Source organism: Physeter macrocephalus, chromosome 20 (assembly GCF_002837175.3).
Source record: "Physeter macrocephalus isolate SW-GA chromosome 20, ASM283717v5, whole genome shotgun sequence".
Lineage (NCBI taxonomy): Eukaryota > Metazoa > Chordata > Mammalia > Artiodactyla > Physeteridae > Physeter > Physeter macrocephalus.
Window position 1 is genome coordinate 74,799,063 of NC_041233.1, and position 26,946 is coordinate 74,826,008.

The 26,946-nt window shown below is 49.7% G+C and overlaps 1 protein-coding gene across 3 annotated transcripts in view; it reads right to left on the reverse strand.

The window, feature by feature from the left end:
- FGFR2 (fibroblast growth factor receptor 2) overlaps nucleotides 1-26,946 on the reverse strand; it is a 377,174-nt gene that overhangs the window by 86,710 nt on the left and 263,518 nt on the right. For 2 of the 3 annotated variants that reach the window (XM_055080920.1, XM_028480979.2), the window contains exon 11: nucleotides 12,849-13,140. In XM_055080920.1, coding sequence (XP_054936895.1) covers nucleotides 12,849-13,140 — 292 coding nt within the window. Of the gene's footprint in view, nucleotides 1-12,848; nucleotides 13,141-16,967; nucleotides 17,173-26,946 lie in introns of those variants that run through there. The other variant, XM_007110550.4, reaches the window with a different exon arrangement.

Here is a 26,946-nt window from a genome sequence, read left to right on the forward strand (position 1 = left end):
ATACAGTCTGCCTCCACCCACCCACTCCAATTGAGAGCTGGTGGGGGGGAGGGGGGCTCTGCTTCTCAGCCTTTACTTTGCATAAAGATCACCCAGACACAGCTTCCAGGGCGCCCCCTTCCAAAGTTTCTAGGTCAGGAGGACTGAGGTGGGGTCTGAGATTCTGGATTTCCCACAAGTTCCCGGGGAATGCTGATACTACTGGTCCAAGGGCCGCCTTGTGAGAAGTTCAGCTCCAGTGTCTAAGGACAAGCTTGAGACCTGCTGCGACAGCGATGAACCCCGTCAACTTGGACAGCCCCTTCTCCTCCCTGAGCCTCAGAGTCCTGGTCTGTAGAATAGGCTACCTCCAGGCTAGGTCAAGGTCACCACGGGGACAAAACCAGAGACTGCCTGGGAAGGCTTTTGTAAAGTGGGGGGCACACCTAAGAGAAGCCTCCACGCCGGCAGGGGTGCCCTGACTGCCCACCCCTCAGCACTGGCCAGAGCAGGCCAGGCTCCTGCTTGTGGGCTGTAGCTTGATACATTTTTTTTTTGAATTTTTGAATTTTATTTTTTTATACAGCAGGTCCTTATTAGGCATCCATTTTATACACTTCAGTGTCTACATGTCAATCCCAATCTCCCAGTTCATACCACCACCACCGCCACCCCCCGCCGCTTTCCCCCCTTGGCGTCCGTACGTTTGTGCTCTACATCCGTGTCTCTATTTCTGCCCTGCAAACCAGTTCATCTGTACCATTTTTCTAGGTTCCACATATATGTGTTAATATACGGTATTTGTTTTTCTCTTTCTGACTTACTTCACCCTGTATGACAGTCTCTAGATCCGTCCACGTCTCTACAAATGACCCAACTTTGTTCCTTTTTATGGCTGAGTAATCTATTAACTGATCAGCAGATTACATTTTTCCAATCACATGGGAACCTCAATTTGAATTTGTCTGATTTCAAAAAGGGGTTTTCTTTCAAATGAACAAACCTGCCACATCATATATATGTAAGTTGCCAAAGTGGGGATTTCTGGAATGTTCCCAAATGGAACTAAGCACCCAAGGATCTTGTGAGAGTCGCCGTCATCAACAGCCATGTACAACACCTGTTTGATCGCTTTTGTAAGGGAAGAAGCCTGTGGCTTATTAAAATACCATTTACTATTCATCCATCCAACAAATTTGAGATAACTGATATCTGTATGGGGGGCACGGTAACCCCCAAAGAACTCCCTAGAAAAGAGGATCCCAGCGGAGCTCAGGGATGACTCACCGCAACCCGACAGCAGGCCATGAAAACCCCTGAACGCCAGACCCAGAGGCCACTAGCTTGAGGACCTGGGCTCCAGTGAGTGGGGTAGCTGGCCTGCGTTCCAGAGAGCACGCTGCAAAGCCAGCAGTCTGACTACATTCAGAAGCAAGTTTTCAGGGGAGGTCGCCTTTCCACCTTAGTGTTACCTGTGGCTCACACGGCCCCGTTACTGACATAAATGGTGCCAACTCCAGTGGATACATTTGCCCTCTAAGTCCCGTAAAGGTCAGATCCATGTCCAAATCCTAGATCAATGTCCAAATCCTATTGGACATTTTCCCGAGCCCCTCCCTCAGTGAGTACGTTCTGAATACATGAATACTTTTAAAGCGGCCCCAGTGGCAAACGAAAGGGGAAAAAAACGGGAAGCAGGACGAGGAGAGGGAGGTGAAGAGTTACTCCCTGAGGGCAAGGCTGCCTCTGGGTTCTGCAACTCAGGACCTTTTGGGGGTATTGTTCAGCAAGTTTACTTAAAGGGCTCGGCCTTTCTTCTCTCAGCAGGACCCCAGTTCCAACACCCGTTCGGAGCCTGCAGCTGTGTCCCCAGACAGGTCCCCACCTCCAGCAGCATCCCATCCATTTGCAAATGAAGGGACAGCAGCTGGATACTGGGAAACAGATGGGCCTCCTCATTTGAATGGGTTTGATCTGGCAGCCCGGGCCTCAGCAAGTTCAGGCCCGGCCAGCGCTGAAAGGCCAGTGCTGAAATCCTGTTCAGGCGAAGGCACAGATTCCTAGCCCGAGGGGTCTTTCGCGAGCAGCTCGATCAGAATGGCCCCTGGGAGAGGTCTCCCTGAAGTGAGAGGGGGCGGGGAGCCTCTGCGGTGGGCAGGGCCCATTCCCAGCAGGCTGGGCCCGGCAGGACCCAGAAAGGCAGGACAAGCCACAGGGATCACTTTTGTCCCGCGATATGCAGAGAAAAGAAAACGTCTCCCTAGGGGAATCCTGTGCCTAAGGATTGAAACCACATTCATTCAGGAAATTCCAAATTAAGATATAGGCGCCACCGTGGTTAACCTTTCTCCCCAACCCTAAGCCGCCTATTTGCAGAGAGGTAAAAACTTCAAGGAAACAAACTTTGAAGGGCCCCTACCTCCTAATAGAGCCCCTTTCAAAACCCTCGGGAGCACGTGCTCTTGGAAAGGCTGTTGCAGGGCTCCCCAGCATCTTGGCTTCCCAAGACGTGGACAGGGCGTACCAGGTCCTTTCTTAAGCTGAGACTGTGCACCCCCCTCCATGGAAAGAGGAGGAAGCCTTGTGTGAACCTCTGAGTCCCCAGGTGAGGCCCCCAAGAGGGGACGAACTGCAGCTCCAGACTGTCAAGGAGCAGGAGACGACCCACTCAAGTGCCGGCTGAGGGCTGCCCGTGACCTCCTTACTCGCCATACCTTTAAGGGTAGGTACCTCTCACCGGACAGCAGAGAGGTCAGGAGCATTCCCAAAGCGGGCACAGAGCAACCTAGCCGGCACACCTGGCCGGGGCTGACTAGGGCCAACGTGGTGCACTTGCCAGGAGATCAAGGCGGCACCCACTGCCTTCAAGACCAGCCTCAGGAAGGTGCACGGTTGGAAGACCCAGAAGAATCCTTAACGTGGCACGCAGGCTGCCTCCAGCCCCGCCTGGCCCGGCCTACTCCTGCAGCCCCACCTCTAGCACACTGGCCTCCTCGGGGTTCCCCGAATCCCTCTGAGACACACCATGCTTTTACTTCAGATCACCTTCACCTCAGACTGGAGCTGCCCCCTCGTTTTCTGCAAGCATTTGACAAATGCCAGTCCCAGTCCCCGCCCCCCGTCCCCCCCAACTCAACAGGACTTGAGACTTCTCTGCCTGTCACGGTATCCCCACAGAGCCCGGCACACCATAGTAGGGTCTCAACATAATTGGGGGACAAACTCAAAGGAGCCACAGCAATTACGCTGCAATCTGAAAGGTGTGCCGTAGTAATGACCTTGGCTCTGGAAGCTGCGGCTGCACCAGGGCTGAGAGGTTCAGAGGGAACCGTGCAGTGTCACCTCCCAGCCAAGCATCCTACAGCCTCTCACCCACACGGAGCCCCCCTTCTGGATGCCTGCGTCTTCTGCGTCACCGAGCAGGTGGCCGGCGCAGGGTGCAACTGACCGAACCAGGCTTGATTCACCTCCACGTCGGGCTGGAACCGCTCAGAGTTCACTTTCTTTTTTTTTTTTTAAACCGCCAAACAGAACTTTGTTTGCTTTAGACCTGGGCTCTGCTCCCCGGCCTCTTTCCTCCCTCGGGACACCCTTCCTGGCCAAGGCCACAGGGGGCATATAGGTGTTGCTGCTTCAGCGCTTTCGTTCTCGGAATTCTTTTCCCTTCTTTTTCCCCCCTTTTATTTACTTATTTATTTTTGCTTTCCTAGCTTCGGACATTAGAAGGCTCAGTATCTGTCCATGACCACAGGTTGCAGGAGCCCCAGCTATACGAGTCTGCAGAGGTAGGCCTTGACCCAGTCTCAAACCAGAAATGCCGAAGAGAAGCTCGACACAATGTCAAACTGACAGCCAAAACTGAACACTGAGTAGGTCCCAGGGCAGACCGCCTGAAGCACCTGGGACAAGGAAAAAGGGATGGCCTCGCGCTGCTGCCTTGTGGGCCAGCCCTTCCTGTTCTGACTCCTGCCGCATGACACTAACTGGGACTCAGCGCAGCACAGAGGGTTAACTTCTTACCAAAAAGCGACCTACCACCAGAGGCCACTGCAGAAGAGTCACAAAGCGGTAATCGTTGGAATGGTTTTATTGCCTACGACTTTTCTTCCAATAGCTTTAGGGGAATAGATGTGGACAGATGAGAAGAAACAGCATCAACCAGCACTGTCCTTACATGTTTAAAGTCAAATGACAGATTTAAGAATGAGGAGCCCCCCCACAGTACTCCACAGAAGAGTCACCCGCTCAGGAAAGAGGGGTCCACTGGGAAATCTTTGTTGCACCAATAAATTTACCCCAAGGCCTGGACACACACTCACTAACTATGGGGCCTTGGAGGAATCACTTCATCTCCAAGAGTCTCAGCCATAAAATGGGAATGTGGATGGCTGGGGTCAGCTGCATTACTAAGATTAGCGATGGTGGCGGGAGGGGGTATTGGAGGAAGGTGGTTCAGAAGGTACAAAATTCCAGTTAGAAGGGAAATAAGTACCAGGGATATGATGTACAGCGTGATGACTAGAGTTAACACGGCTCTGTGGTTGGTATATGTGAATGTCATTAAGAGAGTTAATCCCAAAATACTGTTTTCTTTTTCTTTTTTGGTGTCTGTATGAGATGATGGATGTTAGCTAAACTTATTGTGGTAATCATTTCACAATATATGTAACTCAAATGGTTATACCATACATCTTAAACAGTGCTGTCTATTATATCTCAATAAAACTGGGGAAAAGAGATTAGAGATAATACGTCAAGGTACCTAGCACAATGTCCAACACACAGCAGGCACTTAATAGATGGTAATAAGAATTACTGTTACCACCACCTGCATCCTCAGCCTGTCAAGGAATGGGCTAATAGAATACGACCCCATCCACGCTGCCCACCCCCACTCACACCCCCAGTACCATGGGTACCATAACAATCTCCTTGAGCTCCCTTCCACGAAGACTGGAAGCCCTGCCACCTGTGCACCTAAGGCAGGCCCAGCAGGCTGCCCGGGGGAAGTCACTACAGGCCAACCTGGCAGAGCCTATCATAGCATGCTATGGAGCTCCCCTCACGGGCCAGGACAAAAGCAGAGCATGTGACACCCCCCTTCCCTGCCAACCAATCCCATAAACCTCTCTCCATCCTCCTCTCTTTTTTTTTTTTTTTTTTGGCCGCACCACGTGGCATCCAGGGTCTTAGTTCCCCGACCAGGGACTGAACCCGTGTCCCCTGCAGTGGAAGCGCAGTGTCCTAACCACTGGATGCCAGGGAAGTCCCTCTCCATCCTTCTTCACAATCCTTTGTTTGGAAGCCCCAAGCACAGAACTCCTTGCCAAAATATATTGCTCTTTATGAAGCACATATCCTGCCGTTTTTACATAGCCGCAACTGACTTTTTTCAACAGGGAAAAAAAAGTCAACCCTGAACCATTTGGACTGAAAGCAGCAAGAGGATCCCATTTCTAAGGTCCAGACTTGTAAATGCCCAAGATAATAAAAAGGGTTGGATAGGCTCCCTTTCTACTTTAATTAAAGTAAATGTCTCTCATCAGAAGATTTGTCATTGTATATCGTAGGGTAAACATCCCAGAAATATTGGTTTGACATCTTATCTCAGGTTTTTACCTCTACAAGGAAGTGGGGTGGGGCAGGGAAGAAACTAGCACTTACTGAGCACCTACTATCTGCCAGCAACTACTCTACGGGCTTTACATACACTTGCATTTGATTGTCATGGTCCCCCTTTCAAGATAGATGTTATCAGACCCACTTTTAGACAAAGAAAGAGAGGCTCAGAGAGGTTATCTAACTTATCCAAGGTCACAGCACCAGTAGATAATAGAAAGATTCAAATCTGCTTTGTTTAGCTCCCAAGGCCAAGTTCCTTCTGTGAGTTTCTGTCCCCAGAAAGCACATTACATACCATTTTAAATGATTTTATTCATTTCTATGAAAAAAAAAAAAAGTCAGATGAAGAATTTAGGCTAATTACATAGAGGATTCCTGGTCTTTTAAAGATCTGAGTGATTTTCTGTTTGAACCCTAGGATGTATAGTTAATTGTGTGCCTACCTCGGTCAGCTAAAGAGGCAACAAGTTTTGGTGAAGATCCAGGAGGCTTAGCGGGATGGGAAGGAGGTGCCTTTTTTGGGGCGGGGGTTAGGGGCGGCCACCACCTGTGCAGCCAGCTTTGGGGATCTTAGTTCCCCGACCAGGGACTGAACCCGGGCCCTCGGCAGTGAAAGCGTAGCGTCCTAACCACTGGACCGCCATGGAATTCCCAAAGGAAGGAGGTGCCTTGAAGGCAGCCACACTCCTTTGGGGCAAACTCACTGTCTACTCATAATCGGAAGTGTAAGGGTTTTCAAAGAGTTTAAACCCTAAACTCACCGCTGCAAAGATCTTTCTATTCATTTTATAGCACCTCCCCACCTCCTACCCCCCTGCCCCCTGCAACACACAAAGTTGGCCTTTTCGATGTCTTGATATTCTTAAAACATTACAGCTGGTTATGTATGGCAAAACTTAACAGTAAACTGGCCTTTAAAAAGAGGTCACACATAGTAACTCAGAAGAAGTTCTAGTGTTAGAAAATAATCACGACAATATATACAGAGTTTACTGTATTAATGTCAGAGCTCAGAACTGGGTTCTTTCTTTCAAGTAAACTGCTGTATATAAATCATAAAATAGATATGTCCCTTGACCTCAATTCTGAATCTGTCAGTATTTTCCTTATAAGCTATTTTTTTGGCCTCCCATAAAACATGTTCACCACGACCCGACATTCTATATATGTGCATTCCATTCAGACACGACTCGGAATTTACCATGCTTTAGTTGGACAGGGGTTAAAGCAAAGAGTAGGCCACACCTTAGCTCCCTGACTCAGTACAGTCAAAAAGAAGTTGAAATTTTTAATATTCACATGAAATGGCAAAAGTCCAGAATGGGACGTAACTACTTATGGTATTCCAAAGTGGAATAAATAACAACAGCTCACACCCAACGTCTTAAAACTCCATCATGGTACAAGTTTCCTTTTTTTTTTTTCTTTATTTTTTTTTGGTACGCGGGCCTCTCACTGTTGTGGCCTCTACCATTGCGGAGCACAGGCTCCCCGGCCATGGCTCACGGGCCCAGCCGCTCCGCGGCATGTGGGATCTTCCCGGACCGGGGCACGAACCCGAACCCATGTCCCCTGCATCGGCAGGCAGACTCTCAACCGCTGCGCCACCAGGGAAGCCCCAAGTTTCCTAAAACCAAAATTACCGAAACTCTAAAGCATGCCTATTTTACTTGATCTGTACTCTGCATGGACAACAGTGGTCTAACCCGATAATTAAAAATATCCTTTTGCATGATTACGTAAATGGTAAAAGCCTGAAGTTATACAAACAGAGGCCAGTGAAAGCCTGCAACCACCATCCACCACTGATGCGGCTACCATTTTGGATTTCCTGTCATGCCCCAAAATGGGGTAGTAACAATCAGAGCACGGGGGGGGGGACTTGGGAAAAGTGTGACCTTTGTTAATTTCAAAAGGAAACATCTCCAAGACAAGGGGGACCATCACAGTGAAAAGGCCAGCAGCTTGTTCAACCAGACTTCTTTAGAGAACTCGGCATCAGCGCCCTTCCCCACCTCCTCACATTCCCTGATCCAGGAAAGCCAGAGCTGAACCTGGCTGGGTCACTCCAGGTCTATCTGGGTAAGCAGGAGGAAGTGGCCAGTTAGTGCAGACTCTCGGGCTGCCAGAAAGCCTCAAGGCTTCCCATGAAGATAAACACTGTCCGCAAAATGGAACACGAGTTGTGCATAGCTTTAAAAACTCAAGTTCAAGAGCCTCTAAGAAGTCAAAGCTGAACTCTTCGGGGTTTGTTCATCTTGGATATAATGATCAGAAACCCACCTCTCTGGCTTAAGGCCAAACGTTCAGCCCTTACATTAGGTTCACGATTCAGCCACATGTGGCCTTCAGCACTGTCACCATCAGTGAAAAGAAATTACTGCTAGGATGGCAAGGCAGAGAGAAGGACGTGGGGTGAGGGTGTGGCATCAGGCATTGCAATGCCAGGGAAGCAGGAAAAGCAGAGCCATCTCTAAATCTCACTTGGATATATAGCAAAAGCATAAAAAGGATGCAAAACCTAGGGCTAAAGTCATCCCTCCAGGAAAACAAAATAATAATAAAGACCATGGGCCTTTTTGCACAGCCTCATAAAACCCACTGGATCAGAATCATTCGTGGGACAGCCTGAAAAACTTCCAAACAATCACTTCTGAATTGCTTACCAAGGCAAGCACCCTGCTAAGAATCAAACCAACACAGCGGAAAGTAGCACACCAGCTGTATTTCCTACCGAGCCTAAGATGCTGGCACCCAAAAATCAATTTCCCACGTTTTCCTTTAAAGACTAAAATTAGACAGCATTTTTAATGGAAATGTAAAATTAAGCCAGACTCTGATGAAAGAGGGGGGTAGTAGCCTTTTAACAATTACCCTGGATAAGTAAATACCCAAACAAGAGACTGCAAATGGGAGGGCTCCTGGACACATGTGATTGAGAATACAAACATTAAACAAAACTCTTCCTGTTTAAACACTACCCCAGTTATTTCATAACCATGTAATTATTCATTAAGTCTGATATTGGAAACATCTCATATTGGATTGCTCTAGTTATTTGAATTCTCACCCTCAACTGAGTGGGAAACACTTGAGAACAACAAGTCTTCAGTTATGGCCTGGCAAGGACTAGTCACCTAGTAGGTACTCAGTGTTTTAACTGGTTAAAATAAAAAGGCAAAATACAAACACACACACACACACACACACACACACTTGGAATTTGGATGAGAGCGAGCCAGTATAGAAAGTATACAAATACCAATTCTCTGGGCTTGCCAAATTTTTGCTCTAGAAGTAATATTAAACACAGCGCTTTGTCTATGAATTGTGAAATACTTTATATACTAATAAAGAATGTGTACTTCATTGTGTATTTAACCGCATAAGCCTACGTTTGGTTTAATTTACCGAGAATAAGTCCTTGTTCCTAAGCTATCAAGTTACAGTCAACTCTTAAATATTAACACTCATATTGAGGAACAAAGATGCAGATAATACAAAACAGAAGATTATTTTAAATCATTCATTCTTGGTATGCGGATATATTCTTTTTTTCTTTTCTTTTAACTTGCAATTAAATGCGTATGGCTGATATCATGGCATTTACAATACTTCTAACAAAGGACTTAAACCATACCGGAAAAATCTGAGGTAGGGAGGTCTCCGTGTGGACCCCCTGCTCAATCTCTCCGCTGCTGAACTTTGGACCAACTCACATCAGTCTGCATCACCTTGCCCAAAAATTGATTACCAAAAAAAAAAAAAGAAAGAAAAAAGAAAAAAAAAGGCATACTACTTTCTTCCCAGGTTGTTGCTTTTCAGAATGACACTTTGTGGAGAGTGGAAAAGTAATTAAGGGTTTTGGGTTGGAAAAGCCCTTTTATTTTAGCTCCTACTGGGCTGATGTAAACAAAGATGTCGTTAATGTCAACGATGACTTAATTAACCAGAGTAGGTGACAATGTCAGGAAGAACTTGAAAGTAAGAGTCGCCTCCACCCCAGGGTAATCAAGCTTGACTATACTTTAAATAATTACAATCTTAATCAACAGAACAGTACTTGGCATTGAGGACTGGGCCCTTTGAGTCAACTGAGTTTAAACCCTTCGCAGCTGGTCATCTACGAAAACGAATGACCAGTTGAAAATATTCATTTTTTAGTCTGGAATTTTAACAACTAAAATCTTCTAGAGATTATTTTCTTCTTAAGTCAGTTGAGTAGACCCAAACCTACTGTTACCACTTCAGAATGTGTCCAGAGACAAATGATATATGACAGATGATGGGATATATGAGATGATGATACATGGTAGAGGAGATGATGTGATACATGATATGATGATGGATGGGACAGGGTGATGACAGATGACATGATAGTGTACAAAGCTGGGACAATTGGAAAAGGACCCTCTAGCATTAGGGCTCAGGCTCCTTCCTGGAACTTAGTCACCTTTCTCTCTGGACAAATTTTCCTCTGGTCCAGCCCGATACACATTATCTAAACTGAGCTTCCCAATTAGCAAACCAAAAAAAAGATAAAGCCTTGTGCGCTAGAAGGTCAAGGTTGAACTTATTTTAACCAAAGCTACAGTTAAACTCACCATGGAGGACAGACAGGGACTGATGGACACACATGGATGGGGGACTCTCTGTCTGTCTCTCTCCAATTCGCTGGTACCACAGCCTAAACCGGAGCTGCCCTACTTAGTCTGCTTCCAGTTGCTAAAATCTCCTCTTCCTCATCTATAATTAGATTACCTTCCTAACAACCTCTGACACCAAAGCAAAACTCCGGCATTGGAAGAACTCCTCTTAGGGCTCAAATCAGTTGAAAGGGGAAGTACAGACCCTACAGAAAGCAAACACAGCTGCCTGGAAACACGAAGGGCCTCCTCCATTAGAGAGCAACTTTCTTCTCAACTGTCTCCAAAAGCCTAGATGTTTCCTGACACTGTGGCAACTGACCCAGCCAGCCCACGGGACGAGGAGGATCCATGTGCCCAGCTCACCCGGAACAATGATGACAACACGTCCCAGGTGCTCATGAGACGCCAGGCCCTGTGCTACCTGCACTTTACGGCCAGGCCCACCTAAATCTCCCAGCAAGCTTTTGAGGCAGGTCACCAGAAGGCTTCTGAGGATATAAATATTCATTTAGCACGAATGAAGAGACCCTGAAGACTGTCTTATCCAACCCTCAGATGACAGAAAGGGAAGGAAACTGAGGTGCAGGGGTTTGTGTGCTTTTCCAAAGTCACCTCTTTGCAGGGGTTTGCGGGGTCCACTAAATCCTTTTTTTTTTTAACCTCTCACAACTCTGGACACAAACCTCCTAGGAGCTATGAACCCCGAAATATGCACAGAAGGACATCTGCAAAATATGACCTACCATTTCAGGGAATTCAGGCACCGCCCCTCAACCCGCAAGTGCATCCACAGATGCAAGTTGGGAAGACCTGCTTCCAACAATACTCACATTGTTGGATGCACATTTTTAACACAGAACCGCCGTGGGGACTTCATCCCTGTCCACTGCTTTCCCCCCTCTCTGCCTCACCTCTTTCTTCCGGTATGTGCACACATATTTTAAACTCTCTTCAATAATTAAATATGATAAAAAGAAGTCCTCCAGGACCATTTTACACTTTATGTTGAAATAAACTCCCAATAATGCTGCCCTGAAAGTCTAAATGAAAAATGACATGTTCTTCCTAACCTGGGCCATTCCCGGGAAACCCCAGCTCAGCTGCCTCGGTGTGGGCTGAGCCCCGCACTCGGGGGAAAACCGGCAATTAGAGAAACAGCCATTTTAATTATTAGCAAAATTAAAGAAGTACAGGCATGACTTTCAGAAACCAGGGCCCTTTTCCCTCAAGTTAAGCCCTTTAAAAAATGCATCACCACTGCACATTACAGCCATGCTTATGTCACAAGGAGGCAGTCACAGACACAAGCTCCTACCAGATTCCCTTCCCGAAGATCTGGAAGCCTCGGCGATGTCACCGCACCTGTTCATTATAAAGCCTCCGTACCTCTGTGTAAGAAAAAGGGCACGAGCCTCATCTCACGACTGCTGGACTGCTTCCGGTAAGAAGTCCCTCCGTCTTAGCAAAAGATATGCCTTTACGCTTCCTGACTCAGGGTCTTAGCGGGAGCCCCCGTCGGATGGGCACACAGCCCTCCCTCCCGCGTGGTCCTGGATGGGCTTGCGGTCCTCTTCTGTGCTGGGTGCCTTTCCAGAACAGCTGAGCTGACCCCAGCCCACTCAGGCCCCCGAGCTCAGCAGGCACCAGGTGGGCTCTCAGCAAACAGGTTCATTAAGTGGCGTTGAGTGTTAGGATCTGCCGTTTTATTCTCAGATTACCACTTGAAAAATAGCTCAGCTACCAATATTCCCTACTGATGACAGATTTCAGTGCTGCACCAAGTCAAGGCTTGGCTACCGACGTCTCAGAAGGACCTGGGGAGGAGGTTCCAAATCTGCCCGGCGGGATAATTCAGCCCTCTTTGGTGCTCACAACTGGCCTCATGCCTTTCTGTACTTTCCAAAATGCATAATGTGTTGCCTTCATGCAGTTTCCAAAGCTGAAACGCTAACGCACACGCTGGTAGATCTGGAAGTTCTCAGAGATTCAGGAAAGGCCCAGGTACACTTCAAATTGACTTAAAATAGAATCTGCCGCTTTGTGACGTACTGCTTAAGTATTATGAATTACAATGGCTCAAAAGAATGTAATGTGTCAAGCATCTCTGTGCTGAACTTCAGAGGCTGCTTTTTCTCCTTAGACAATGAAAATAAAATGTCAGTATTTCAGATGTTGGCAATTTCCCTTAGTGACTCCTTTTGTCAGAAAACAGCAATTCTTTACATTGTGAGCAAGACTTTCTCCAGTAAGCACGCTCCTGCACGAAGCCCTAGACGGCATTCAGCCGCAAGCTCCCCTTCCACGGCTCTCCTGGGCACTGGATAAACTGCCCGCTGTCTCCCTCACCCAGCTCAGAGAAACGCACATGTCAAGAAATCACCAAACCACACCACTCTGCCCGCAGTGTGACATTTGGGAACCTTCTCTCGTAATCTCTGGCCTACGGGGAGCAGACAGCCCACTCTCCCTTGCTCTTGGAAGACTCATTTACAACGCAAGGGGCAGCTGATTCTCAAACAGGCCTTGACCTAAGTGCCACTTCCCCGGACAAATCCCAAAACAAACTGGGTACCCTGAAAGTGAAATTAAACAACTTACCTTCCGGCTCCACCGTGGTATCCTCAACTAAATTGAAGGAGGGCCGGGCCAGGGACAAGGTTGCCATGGTGACCACAACCAGGCCGACGAAGCGCCCCCAGCTGACCATGGTTACGGTGCCAATCCCCCGTCCTCTTCCATATCTCCATGTGGACGTTAATCCCATCTGCACACTTCCTCTATGAGCATGGACTGCCTGCAGCAATGCCTTCAGCCGGCGGTGGGCTTGGGAACCAAGGTGCTGTGACAGCCTCTGCTGGCCCTGCAGCCACTTCTGCTGCCGCTGTAGCCTCTAGAGGAGAGAGAGTCGGCAAGTCAGTGAAATCTTCCCCAACGCCAATTCATTTCAACCCAGTTCTTTTTCATTATCTGCAAATGCCTTCCACCCGCACGTGAGTCCCAGGGGTTTCCACCAGACCGGTCCACAAAAGGTGTTAGGCTGATCGTTTAGAAAGCCTACTTTTAAGAAACAGAGATAAAAAAAGAGTAGCTACAGGACACAGATACGTGCGGCCACTTCAGTTAGGCAAAGCGTACTCTCTTCTTCTACCCACTGTCACCTCTACCGCCCTCAAAAAGCAGAAGCAACGTGACCTCAGTTTCAAGGGCAACTACAAAAGCAAGTTAATGATGCTCGGGCTGGCATACCCAGCCTCTCGTTAACTTCTCTCAGGCCAACTGGGCTTCAGAGGCATCTGCTTCTGGGGGCTGGAGCAAAGTGGTTTGCTCCAGCCTCACTGGAGCCCTCGGGAAGAAGGGAGACCAGCAAAGTAAAAAGAACCCCAGGAAGGCGACCAAAAATTCCCACCAGTTTACACTTGTCGAGATTCATTTTCAAATGCAGAAATGTATTTCAATCTTTCGCCAAGCAGCCACTTACAAAGAATGAACGGAACTGCAATACATTCAAAGCAGCTGATCCAAAAAGAGATTCGAAGGCTGAATCCCGTTCCACTATGACTAATGACAACCCAGGCCTAGCGAATGTCTTCAGATAGCGTGGGTTAAGGAATGGAGCAAATGCAAATTCTGATGAATATCACAGGCATTTACTAATGCTGCTGCTTCTGATGATATGTAAATTATTATCAAGGTATGTGATTGGGCCAATAACTTTCAGTATGCTAACCTACCAGCTAAAATTTCAGAGCAGAAATTACAAGGGGGTGCCAACCTGCTATTCTGTTCACTCATTTGATCCAAAGGCAAAGAAAATTTTCCACGCTTAAGATATTCCAAATAACTTTAGATTTGTCCGGTATCAATTACTAAGTATAGAACCGAAATGCACAAACTTTAGAGAATGTGATCGACACAGTCACAGATTCTGTGAACTATATATGAACGAACCACATTTTACAGGATTGAGGGTAGGGGTGAGAACTTTCTAAACCCCACGTTTTTTGCATGACTTGATATATCGAATTATGACTGCAATTTCAATACTGCTGGAGCCTCCCCAAAGCTACATCAGAAAAAACTTTTAGCCTTAACTAAGCATTAAAGTGGGTAAGGGAAAAGAGGATGCTGCACCACTTCCAGAGGAGGAATAAAGAAAATCTCTGCTTCAAAGAAAGCACATGTGAAATGGTGTGATTCACAGCACAAGCAAGAAAAGCATGTGTGCCCACCCTGTTTTCAGACTGCTTGAAGGATCTTTTGGCCAACTTTTCCTTCCTCTTCAAGTTAAGAGCCTCAAAAGATAATTCCATATCTATTGCTACATACACGTGGGAGGAAAACACACAAACATTCTCACTGATTTACTAAGCATTTCCAGAATGCATGGGAATTTTCTGCCTCACAGGAACAATCTTAAATCCTAGCAGGAGAGTGGGCCCCAGGCTGCTTCCCCAGCCGCCTGGCCCACCTGTCCCAGCCTAGAGGAGCTTCCTTTGCTCTAGGCAGGGGAAGGTGGACAGTGAGTGACCTCAGCTAAATCCCAAACCGCTCATTTATCCCATCAGCTTGCACCAGAAACTGACTTTTAGCCATTTCCGGGTCCAGGCCCCGCGGCCACCCCCTTCCCAAATCTCTGGAAGGTGGAGGCCTAGGGCGGCAGGTCTGCACAACTCCTCACCAGACGGGACAAAAGTATGGAGGGACCTCCTAGGCAGGATAATGAGGTCCCCAGGCTCGGTGTTGGGAACACAGGCCCAGCATGCCGCTGGCGGCCGCAATCCCAGCTTCCTGCCTTCAATGCCATAATCCCTCCTGGAGTCTGAGCCTCAGTGAAAGCCCCAGCGTGTTTATTTTTCCCCTTGAAAGGGAACTCTCTTCTCCGCCTGGGCGCGGGAGGAGTTGTCACCCTCCCGGTGATGGATGGCTCTTCATGGCCACCCGTCCCCCTGGTCCATTTTCACCTCGGCACAAGCCTGCCCCCAAAGACAGGCAAAGTGACAAGCGAGAGGGCTTGGCTGGGGAGTGGTCCCTATGCCAGGTCGATGCTGGGCTCCTCGGTTTACCAGAACATTCCCCAACCCCCCCCCCCCAAGAAGACAGCCCACACAGCGCCCACCTTACCTGAATTTCTACCCCTAAGAGGTGGTCTGTCTGCCTGCCCGCCCATGACGAGCACTTAGGTGTTTTGTTCCCAGTATATTTCACATCAGTTAAGAGAGCCAGGCAAGCGGGGGGGGGGGGGGCGCCCAGGTCCCCCAGGGGGCAGATCCACCTCCTGGCTCAGAGCCTCCCTAGCTCCCTTTCTCCCCACAGCTAACAGGGCAGTGGCCTCTCAAGGGGTCAAATGCGGTGGGGGTGGGGATTCCTCAACATACTCAAATCTCAAAAATTACAAAATACAGGCTGACTTGGGACCACCTTCTCTTCCCTGTTAACGCTGGCAAGCCAATGAGCACTTGCCGCCGCTTCGGGAGAACTGAACACCACCAACCCGGCTTCATTGTAGCACTTCTTTCATTTGTTTGCTTGGAATATCTGATTTTCTCCCCCTTCTCCGGGCGCTAAAGAGCTCAGAGAAATCTGCATTTTAATTGACATTCCACGGAGAGCGGGGGGGGGGGGGGGCTCCCGTCCCGATTGCTTTTCTATTCAAACTAAACAGGCTTTTCAGATGAAAATGAGTCCAGGCCAGTGGAAGATTTACAGGGATTTGGGACCAAGGGGACAATGGGGTTTTAAATGTTGATAGCGTTTCACACCAAACACATAATGGGTGAAAGCAGGTTTGCCCTTAAGGGTAAGTTTTATTGAATTGAGCGAGAGGAAGGAAGGTCGCGAGAAGAGTCTGCAAGGGAGCGGACGGCGAGGGGAGCGGCGGAGACTCATTGCCCACGGGCCGGACCTCTGCGCCTGGCCCTCTGGCCGCGACGGTCGGAGCCAGCTCCTGGCCCGGCCCCCGGCTGATTCCCCGGCGCGGTCCGGCCGCCGAAAGAATGAGCGCGCAAGTTAGAACTCGCCTGCGCTTTCGACATCTCCGAGCTGCTGCCGGCGGAGCAGGCAGCGAACTAGAAAAAGTCGGTCCAGTTCGCCCCCTAGCCCCAGGCGCGCCGGGCTCCCTCCAGCGCCGACGGCGGCTGCGGGCCAGGGGCGCCCGGCACTGCAATCGGGGAACCGGAGCAGCCCCCTCCCCAAATGTGCCACCCCCGAACATCTCCCATCCTACAGAGGTGTCGCCGGCCCCACCCCAGCGGCTCCCTCCCGGGGAAGGGCACCCCCGTCGGGGCCTGGATGGGACGGGACGGGTGCTCCCCGGGCCCCGGAACGAGGCACCCCGAAGATGCCCCTCCGAGCTCCGGACCTGCGCGGCTGTGCCACCAGCGAGGCAGCCCCGCCGCTCGCCCGCCAGCTCCTGGGGTCGGAGGATCTCGCCGGGCTGGCGGGAGTGCGCCGGCCGGAGTTTGACAGGGGGGCGGGTGTGAGCGCCAGAGGCAGATGTCAGCATCTGGATGGGGGTGGTAGAGGCAGAACTTCCCTAACGGCAGCCGTCAGCATGCACCCATTTCCCCCATCACCTACGCAGCCAAAGAGGGGGGCCAGGGAGCAGCCTCCAAGTGCCAGCCCTCCGCTCAGGGGACCGTGCACCCGGCGTCCCGGGCTTTCACGGCGCCCACTCTCCCGTCCCGCGAGCCTCCCCGAGGGGCCCACCACGGCGGTTACCTTGAATGGCAACGATCCCCGGCGATCGGCTCTGTCCCCGCGCCCGGCGTGGGTCGGGACGGAGCAAACGACGAGCTCCCCCCAAAAAGTGGTCCTTGGGTCCTCGCCGGCGCCAAGGCTCCGAGGCTTCACGCGCACCCCAGGCTGCGGAGGCGCGCGGGCATGACGCCCGCAGGCTGCGCTTGGATTTGGGGAGCGAGAGGAAGAAAGGACTCAGGCTTGGCGTTTCCTCCAGCAAACTTTGCTCGCAACTTGCGAACGCTCGGAGCGCGCAGGAAAGCCGCGGCCTCGGGGCGCCCGGGGCTCGCGGCCGGGCCCAGCCAGCATGGAAAGGAGTCGCCGCGCGGGGCCAGCTACACCGCGCGCAGACCCCGCGGCGCCCGAGCTTTGTGCGGCCGCGCTCGCTCCCTCGCTCGCTCCCTCGCCCGCCCGCCCGCTCGGCTCTCCGCGGCGCTCTCCACTGCCGCCGCCGCCGCCCGCGCCGCCGCCGCCGCCGCCGCCGCCCCCTCCCGGCGGGTCACGCCCCCGCTGAAACCCGAGCCGTTTCCTGGACGGCGGCGCCCGCTCTGCCAATCAGCGCCGCGCGCCCCGACCGCCCCTGCTCCGCGCGGCTCCCGACGCCTGCGAGCGGCCCCAAGACCCCGGCCGGGAAGGCGAGGGGCCCGGCCAGCGCCGGGACGGAGAGAGGCAGCAGCATCCCCGGTGAATCAGGCCGGGTCCCGCGCCCCCGCCCCCGCCCCCTTTCTTCGGGAGTTGGCCTGACCGACGGTTTGCCGGGCGGTTGCGTTACGTTGTCGTATTTCAAGTCAAAACAAACGACAGAATGCCTGCTCTACCCCCGAAAGAGACTTTAAAATGCGTCTGCGTGGTATTGCGGGGAGAAATGTAATGCAACTGAAACTTTGAGAGGAGAGGAAGCAACTTGGGAATGGTTGCTGGACGCTACACTGCTCTGTCCTTCAAAACGAGAGCAATGTGAAAAGAAACAAATATTTATGGAGGCCCTGCTATGGGTGGGACACACGGAATAGAGTCTTCTTTTTAATCGACACAGCCACCCTGCAGAGTAATAGTCCCAGTTTCTGGTAAGGAAACTGAGGATGAGAGAGGTTATTTGTCCAGGGTTAGACAGCTGCTTACTGGCAGCAGCTGAGCCTGGCTTTGAATCTGGATCTCTTAGAAAAAGTTCAAAACTGGAGGGAAAAAAAAAAGTGTTGTTTGGTAATATATATTTGGATCAATAAATTCGGAAGATTCTAAAGACTCAACTCTGCTGTAAATAGCTGTATGACCTTGAGCAAATCAATTCCTCTCTCTGAATCTTAAGATTCTTCAACCAAATGCCAAGCTGTAACTGGTTAAAGTTCATATTTTCCATTTACCTTTTCCACTAGGCTGTAGCTACCGGATAATTTATTCTTTAATATACTTTCTCTCCTTCCTCACTCATCCAGCTCCTAAGCAGTGCTGCCTTAAGTCCAAGACAATATAGATAAAAACCTTAATTATTTTTCCTTAGAAAAGGTCGTTAAACCCAGAAGTGCTTTTGAGTCCCGAAGATGGATGGAGCAACAGTACCAAAGTGACCTGGGAAATCGACTTTTCCCGAATTTAGAAATGCAGTTGCTCATGGGTCATTGACACTGCACACTTCATAACATTTACGGAAATATTTTTTCAAGGTGCCACATCATTAGAAAATCATTTTTCTTCACAATACATCTCAGAGAACTTTTATGTAAAATTCCCTAAAAGCCAGGAGTAACAGATCCATTGAAATGCTTCAGGCAAATGGCTATGAAATTCTATTTTGGAAATGTGACAGCAAAAGTAATAGTCTGACTCTGAAGCAAAACAATCTGTTCATGTATATGATTGGGGGAGGGCTATGTGTTTTGGTCAAGTCTTCAAACCCGGATCAGTCCCAGAACCTTTTAATTCATGGACACCTCAGCCAGGTGACCCTCCGCCATCCACCACACCTGAGTTGTTGTGACCACATCAGTACCTTTTCAACATCTCAGACCAGGGGGCACGGGAAGAGACGTGGCTGAGCGTCTGCCTGCTCAGAGGCTGGCACTTACATCTTTATATTCCCTGCCAATGGGGAACTCAAGTGTCTCAGTACAGATTCCTTTCCCATCCTGCAAGGAATCCATCAGCCATTGAAAATGCTGTTAACACATTCTCACATAAATTAGTGGTGCAGGAAGCTGCCGTCCCTATCCCCCATTCATCAATGGCTCTATGTACGTCAAATAAAAAGGAAGCCTTCCGCTGAAAATGACAAATAAGAACACCTACTTCAACGTCCAGATGCAGTTTGCAGAATTTATTCTTTATAGGGATGAAAAGACACCAATCCATCAAAAGCCCCTTATTCCCTTAAGAGTGTCCATTTTTAAGTGAGTGGAGCCCGCAAGCCCACAACAGCAAACTGTTTGGTTTTGAGAAAAGCAAAAGCATGTTTGGAATTTAAAAAAAACAAAAACAAAAACCAATCCTGTCATCATATTTAGGCTTCGAGTGACCTCAGAGGGTCTAGGAAAGCTTTCACACCAGCGAGGCTTCTGAATGAGAAAATAATCTCTTTACAGTTTTTTTCTCTTCCCTCTTCAAGTGGCTGGAACCCCTTTTGTCAATGGCCTCCCGTGAATGGTGTAGCTAATAAGCCTATTAATGAGCTTCCACAGCCGAGTGTGAATAGGTAAATAAGCCCCAATCTGTTGAGGTTCAGGGCCGAGGGCAGAAAAGCCAGAAAGAACTAAAGGTGACAGTTTGAACTGAACCACGAACGCCAGCACTAGGTTTCAGCTGGAAGAACCGCCAGACAAGGCCCCATTCACAGCCCCTCCGCCCCCGACTGAGGCCCCTTTTCCTCGCAATTTCCCCCCCTTTACAAAATGTCTTGAGTAGTCACCCGTTTTTTTTCAAAAGCCCTCGAGACGCCCTTCTTTTTTTCACTCCAGTAATGATACATCAATGGAAGGAAGGAAAATGAGGACACCAGAACTCCAATGCCCCATAAGCTTCAAGGAACAAACTGCTGCTCGCCCATTGGTTCTGCGAAGAGAAAGGGGGAGGGGGTGGGAACCCTAGCTGCCATGGGCCTCTCTCCTTTAAAGATTTAGAATTTCTCTTTTAATAATTTGTTTTTTAATGGGTGGCTGTTCCTTCACCCGATAGAAAAGTTAGAGGAATAAAAAGGCTACTGACATTTAAGTGCTAATGAGCCCTTTTTAACGTGGTTCCGAGCGCCGTGCAAAACTATGAATTTCATTCTTCAAGCTACATCTCAAGAATGTCCGTAGCATAAAAGAAGCATTCGAAAGGAGAAATCTACAATAGTCCAAGGACTATGGTAAGAGTCGTTAATCCTAGGATGGGCTGATGGAGGCGGGGGATCGGAGAGCTTGGACCCATCTTCAGGGAGCTTATGACATTTTAGCTGAAGCAAAAATCATGAATTCCAGTACTGATCATCATCAATGAATCTAAACTTAGAACAGGGCCTGAATCTCCAAGCCAAGACTGCCCTGGAGAAAAACTTAAATTATCTGAGTCTTCCATGTTCTCAGCTGTAAAATTAGGAAAACAATGGGACCTATCCTGTAGTACAGTCAGTCCCCTACATCCGAACCTTCAAGTTGCGAAGTTTCAACAATGCAAACGTATTATGAACCTATTACAGTACGGTACTATGTAGCTGATTGTGTTAGCTGGGTACCTAGGCTAACCGTGCTGGACTTAACAAACAAATCGGGCTTAACGAATGCGCTCTCGGAACGGAACTCGTTCGTATGTAGGGGATTTGCTGTAGTTTAATAGAGTCACTCAAAGAATTAAATGAATTAAGGTGTGACAAGCATTTAGACCTTTTTATCCAGATACCCCATGGTTCTAGAGCAACTCTTGGGCACATGGGAAATGCAATGTGTTTGCTATGATTATCATTAGCTGTCAGTATTATTCCCACCTCCTGGGACTACTGGAAAAATTAAAGCGATCCAGTGAAGAGCCGAGAACCCGCTAGCACCACGTGGATATTATTTTGAACCTGGTTTTAAAAGAGTCTGGAGCCAACACTGCTGGATTCCCCAATCCTCCTCCACCCCAGCTGAAAGGCCTGGAGGTGCCTACCCAAGACCCCCGTAAGATGAAATGGCTGGAAGGCAGCCAAGTCATACAAATGGCCATCCAACTGGAAAGCATTACAACACTCACTGGTACCCACTACCCAGAAGCGGTCCCGGGGAGTGGCGAGGAAGATAGAGGGGGTGGTGCCGGGCAGAAGACACTTTTAACACCAGTGAACAGCTTAAGAAAGAGCTTCTTTGAAAACGTGAGGAGCATCTGAATAAAAATCGCCACTATGCCCTGCTCTGATGGTTTGCTGGATTTCCAAATGGCTTGAATGACACCGGTAGGTCTTCCTAGGGAGACTGGGCCCAAAGGTGAGGAAGTGTGTATTAAACCATTCTGCTGACTCCCGAATTTTACAGGGGAGGAAATCAGGGTGCAGAAAGGGGAAGTGACGGGCTGTAGGCCACCACGCTGGCTGATGGCAGGGAAACCCAAAAATCTGTTCTCCCGATCAGGCTGGGATTCTTTTCAGCGGCCACGAGAGCAAGTGAGCCACTTTCATGTGTTTATGCCAGGCAATTCAGCTCAGTATAGAACCGAGATATTTTGAGTAGAATTCACTGCCTCCCAAAATGTTAATATTTCCGGAGAAATTACCCACTCCCCATGGGTCCAGCCCATTTCTCCTTCTTCGAGCGTTCCAAGAAGAATCCGTGTAAGGGTTATCATTGCTGTTATGTTATGTTTCAAAGAACCTTCAAGTTCAGGTGCATGAGATTGTCTGACATCTCTTTTGCACACTTACAGTTTCATCAGCTGAATTTGCACAGTCTTCGAAACAGGGGAAGAATTAAAGGCCAACATTTTTGGTTCGTAAAATGATTCTTATCAGTGATATCATAAAAACAAATGGAAATGGAAGATTCTGAAGAATTGCTGAGGCTTGCGTTTGAAAAATGAAGGCTTACGAATCCACCGCACATTTGCTATTTGCATCTGGGTAACTGGGTCTGTTACTCAAAATGCAATTGAGGGGCAGTTCAGGAACCTCGACTGTGCTCTGGTTCAAGAAAAGCAAAAATCGCTGTAAAAGATAGTGGGAGAGGGCCTAACTGGGGAAATTTTACTCTGGTCTCAACACTGCCCCCTAGTGCCACCCCCATAGGCTGCAAGTCCCTACCTGCCGTCTGCCAATCTGAACACGTGAAGGAAATTTGATTGATCGATTCACTGGTTGGCCAAACCAGCCAGATGCGATATCTATGAAGCCCAAAGTCACAGGGCATTTGACAGGCAACCTTGTGCAGCAGAAACAGCACGAGGCCAGGGCACCCAAGACCTGGGTTTTCATCCCAGCGTTGTCAGGGACCAACTGTCTGGTTCCAGCAAAGTCACTGAATGCGCCCGCCCCACCACCCTTGGCGTCACCCACTTTTGCATAATTGAGGTCTCCCCCTTCTAGCTGCAAAGATAAATTTGTCTATGAGCTCCAGCCCCTCCCAACTCAGAGCATTCCTTGCCTCTAGAGAAACAGAGAGGTTGTCATTTACCCACCACTGAAGAGCGAACTGGTTACAGAAGGTCAGCGTCCACTTTAAAGTATTTTGAAACCGTAGTCCAGGAACCCTGCTGTTGACCCCTGTCTGCTAGTAACGGTATCTGCCGGAAAAGTCCTCTAATCCCCGGCCCATTGCTGCTTAAGAGAAATTTACGGCATGTCATTGCTTGGCTGCAAGATTCCGTGCTCTCCTCCCACTCCCACCCCGCCCTCAACCACCACCTCTACCACAACGCCTCCAAGCGGACTGGAGAGAAAACATGCAGGTGGTTTTAGCTGGTGCAGGACAAATTAGAACGAGATCAACCATGGTGTCCTATTGCCACCTTCTGCCCCCTCCCCATCCGTGCCCACTGTTGCTGCTTGGAGCTGTGCTGTCCGGTACGGCAGCCACCAGCCAATGTGATTAAGTTAAATTAATTAAAGGTAAACAAGACTTCAAGTTCGGGTCTTTGTTAACACTAACCCCATTGCAAGTACTGGAAAGCCACATGTGGCTAGGGCCACCACATTGGACAGTGAAGATGTTAGAGGAAATTGTCATCATGGCAGAATGCTGTATCGGACGGACTTCCCTGGAGAGGCTCTCTGCCTTCCCCCTCCTCCTCCAAGAGGATCTCCTTAGCCAGGGGAGTCCCCAGGATCTGCCCCTGCCTTTCTCCCCGCAACACCCACTCGCTCTCCATCGTCTTGTGCTACCGGCAGGGTTTATTTTTATTTATTTATAATTTCTATTTATTTTATTTTCGGCTGCATCAGGTCTTAGTTGCAGGAAGCGGGATCTTGCACTGTGGCGCACGGGCTTCTCTCTAGTAGTGGCGGGCGGGCTCAGTAGCTACCGCGCTTGGGCTTAGTTGCCCTGCGGCATGTGGGATCTTAGTTCCCGGACCAGGAATCGAACCCGCGTCCCCTGCACCGGAAGGTGGATTCTTAACCACTGGACCACCGGGGAAGTCCCTACCAGCAGGGTTTAGGGATAGGAATTCTACTCTTTGGCATGGGAAGAGTGCCAGAGAGACCCAGGGTACCCTGTGATGGACAAATACAATATTACCGTTGGCTGAATGAAAGTGATGAGGTGCCTGTAGCATCGCCTTCTGATGCCAGGGCTGTGAATCAGAGGGAGAAAGGCCGGCTGAACCGAGATGGGGCAATGCCCTGGGAGAAAGCCCGGTCGAATTTGACCTTGGACCGCAACTGGGGGATAAAAGGGTTAATTGGGGACCACTAAATCATAACACCCAGAAAAGCCCAGCCTGCCTCTCCCATCTCGCGGTCCAGGGCCTGGCACACTGCCTGGCTGGTTGTGGGCAGTTCATGAGCTGCCTTTGTGCCTACAGGCCCTCAACAGGTACTTGGTGATTGATGGTGATTGAACTTAGCCTCTTTGGGGGCTTCCTAATTAAGGCGTCTGGGAACATTTACAGAGGGTTTTGCACCTAGTCCATGAAGTATATTTAGAAGTTAGAGAATTAAAGCCGTTTTAGGGCAAGGCCCACCTAGCTGTGCAGTGGAAGTTACCTTTCTTCGCAAGACGCGATTTCCACGGTGCCTTCCTCCCCCTTTCCTCTTGATTTCTGCGTTTGGTTTAGTTTGCTATTTCCCTGAGGGTGTGTGTCTACGTCGTCCAAACGAGAAAAGAAGTTCACTTTAATAAACCGAAGGGGAGAAAAATGATGCGGCCAGGATCCTGGTAAAGTCGGGGAAGGAGGCGGAGAATACAGAGCAGAAACCGTAAAACCACAAGCCCAGTAACACTTTTAGAGTCCCAGAGCTCTTGTATTTTGTCCCCAGGCTGGGGAGAAAGACCATCAAGCGGGGAGCGATTCCTTTAACAGATTGCTAAGAGCGGCGCTGAACCGAAATTAACTCCTTCGCGGGAGCCGGATGCCGGCGTGGCGCTCGGCCCGCGGCCCCGGGAGCAGGTGGCTCCAGGTGACGGAGGCCGAGGTCCCCAGGGCTCCCTTTGTTCTCCGGACTCTGCGCTGAGGCAGGCGGCGGGCGCCAGCGCCCCCGTGTGGCCGCGCCCGTCCCGTGCGCGCAGAGGGTGGCTGGGTGGGCCGGTGGCGCCCCGGCACCGCCGGGCCGGGTGAACGAGGGGTGCAGCCCGGCCCGGAGCAGGGGCGATCCCGCCTGCGCCCGGCCTCTCCCGGAAGTCGTTCGGGCAGGTAATGAGCGATTAACGTCGAGGCGTGTCTGCAGCAGGAATCCTGCTGGGACGGAATGTCTTGCCCCGATGTCTGGGGTTCGGGATGCTGCAAGGGGAGCGGGCGGCGCGGCCTCCACCGGGCCTGGCCTGGCGTGTCCTTACCTCCGGCTTCCTCTGTCCACAGCGTGGCCTCTCCCCCACATTTCCAGTTTGTGGCCACCTCTCTCCACGTGGATCAAGCCTGAGAACCACGTCTGCACCCTCATCCTTACACCAGCTCCGACCTCCCGCCCCCCGTTTGGGCTTCTGGCCCCAGGGCCCACCCGGACTGCCACCCTCCAGGGTGGGGATTTCCAGCTCCCCTCCCACCAAAGCCCGTCCGTGCCCAGATCTGGGCTGTCTTTTGAAAACCATGCACACCCCGCCCCCCTTTCGGGTTTGTTTCTTCCTAGCATCACTGCAGCTGCCCTGGATCCCCAGTCCCTTAGGATTCTGGGGCAGCGTCTCCCTCTAGCCTCTGCTCTCCGCCACCCACTCTACCCGGAGGTGGCGACCACAGCCCTGCTCTTTCATCACTCAGAGCCTTGGCGGCTCATGCATTTGCTAGAACCATGACCCTGCTCTCTCATCACAGAGCGGGTGCTTGGTGGCTGACATTTATTAGGCGCTTGCTCTGGTCCAAGCAAATGTGATCATGGCCTTATGGGTTACCCCCTATTGATTATAAGGATCCTGTGAAGTAGGTACCACTCTGACCCCCGTTCTACAAATCAAGCAGTGGAAACATGGAGAGTTTGCCGAAGTCATACAGTCATGAGGTAGGGAGCCTGGCTTTGGAGCAGATGCTTTGTCCCTTATGCTGCCAGGATTCCCTGAGCAGGCGGTGGGGGCCACATCAGGTCCAGGGTGGGGCGGCAGCCTCAGCTGGTGGATGGAAATGGAGGCCAATGGGGCCGATTCTTCTGATCCTTCCAGAGAGCTTGGCCATCCCATTCAGATTATGACAGTTGTGTCAAGTTTTGGACTGGCCCCTCTTTCAGTTGGCCTGTGGGCCTGCAGGTTGCACCCACCCTTGCTGTCCTGGAGTGGCTGGGAGCGTGGGCCCTGAAGTCTAGCTCTGCCTGCCGTGGGCCTCACATCTGCACCTTCTTTCCACATCCTCCTCTGTAAAATGAAGTAACACTAATACCTGCTTAAAAGAGTTTTTGTGCAGATTGAATGGGTGGCTTCAGGTAAAGTGCTTGGTTCATGGCAAATGATCAGTACATGTTAGCTGGTGTTATTATTTCCAGTCTGAATGAAGAGGCATTCAGACCTCCTTCTCTGTAGCTCTGTCCCAACCCTGGCTTTGTTTCCTGCTACTTCTCTTTGCTGTGTTACCATGGGCAAGTTACTTGGGCTTTCTGAGCCTCTTGTGTCCTTATTTATAGGTGGTGAGTATTGGATGTCACCAGGTTCAAGTTTCACCGCGAATAGCCTTGATTCCAGAAGCAGCTCAAGCTGTCTAGGGCAAATTATTGCTTACTTTCTTCTGAGGGGCTTCTCGATATCACATAGAAATTCATTCCAGTGTTGGCTCATTATGACCAACAGCAGATTCTTGGTTTTATCCAACTGAGGCATCGTTTAGTCCCATGCTCTGGGAACAAGGAAAGAACCCATTCACTTCTTCGTAAAAATCCTCTGTGTGCTTCAAAACAGGAATCAAGACATTTGTTAGCCTCCTCCAAATAAGACAAGACACCACTTCAGAACACCACTGGGTTAGCGGTGCCAAATTTAGCTGTTTAATAAAAATACAGGACACTCAGTTAAATTGGGATTTCAGATAAACAACGAATACTTTTTTTTGTATAAGTATTCCCTAATATTGCATGAACAAATATTGCATGGAACATACTTCTATTAAAAAAGTATTCATTGTTTATCTGGAATTCAGATTGTGGTGAATGTTCTATATTTTATATGGCAACCCTACACTGGGTAGAAGGCACTCCCACAAGTTGACTGACTGGGGCAAGTCCAAGAGAGTTAGGCATTCTTTCCAGAGGTCATTGGGAGCTAACTGCCTTCTCCTTCCATCCTGGACCTGATTAATTTATGTATTGAGAGTGCTATTTGAATATTTGGAGATAAAGATAATAATCTATTATAAAACCATGCTTCCCCTTGAATGAAGTAGTAACTAT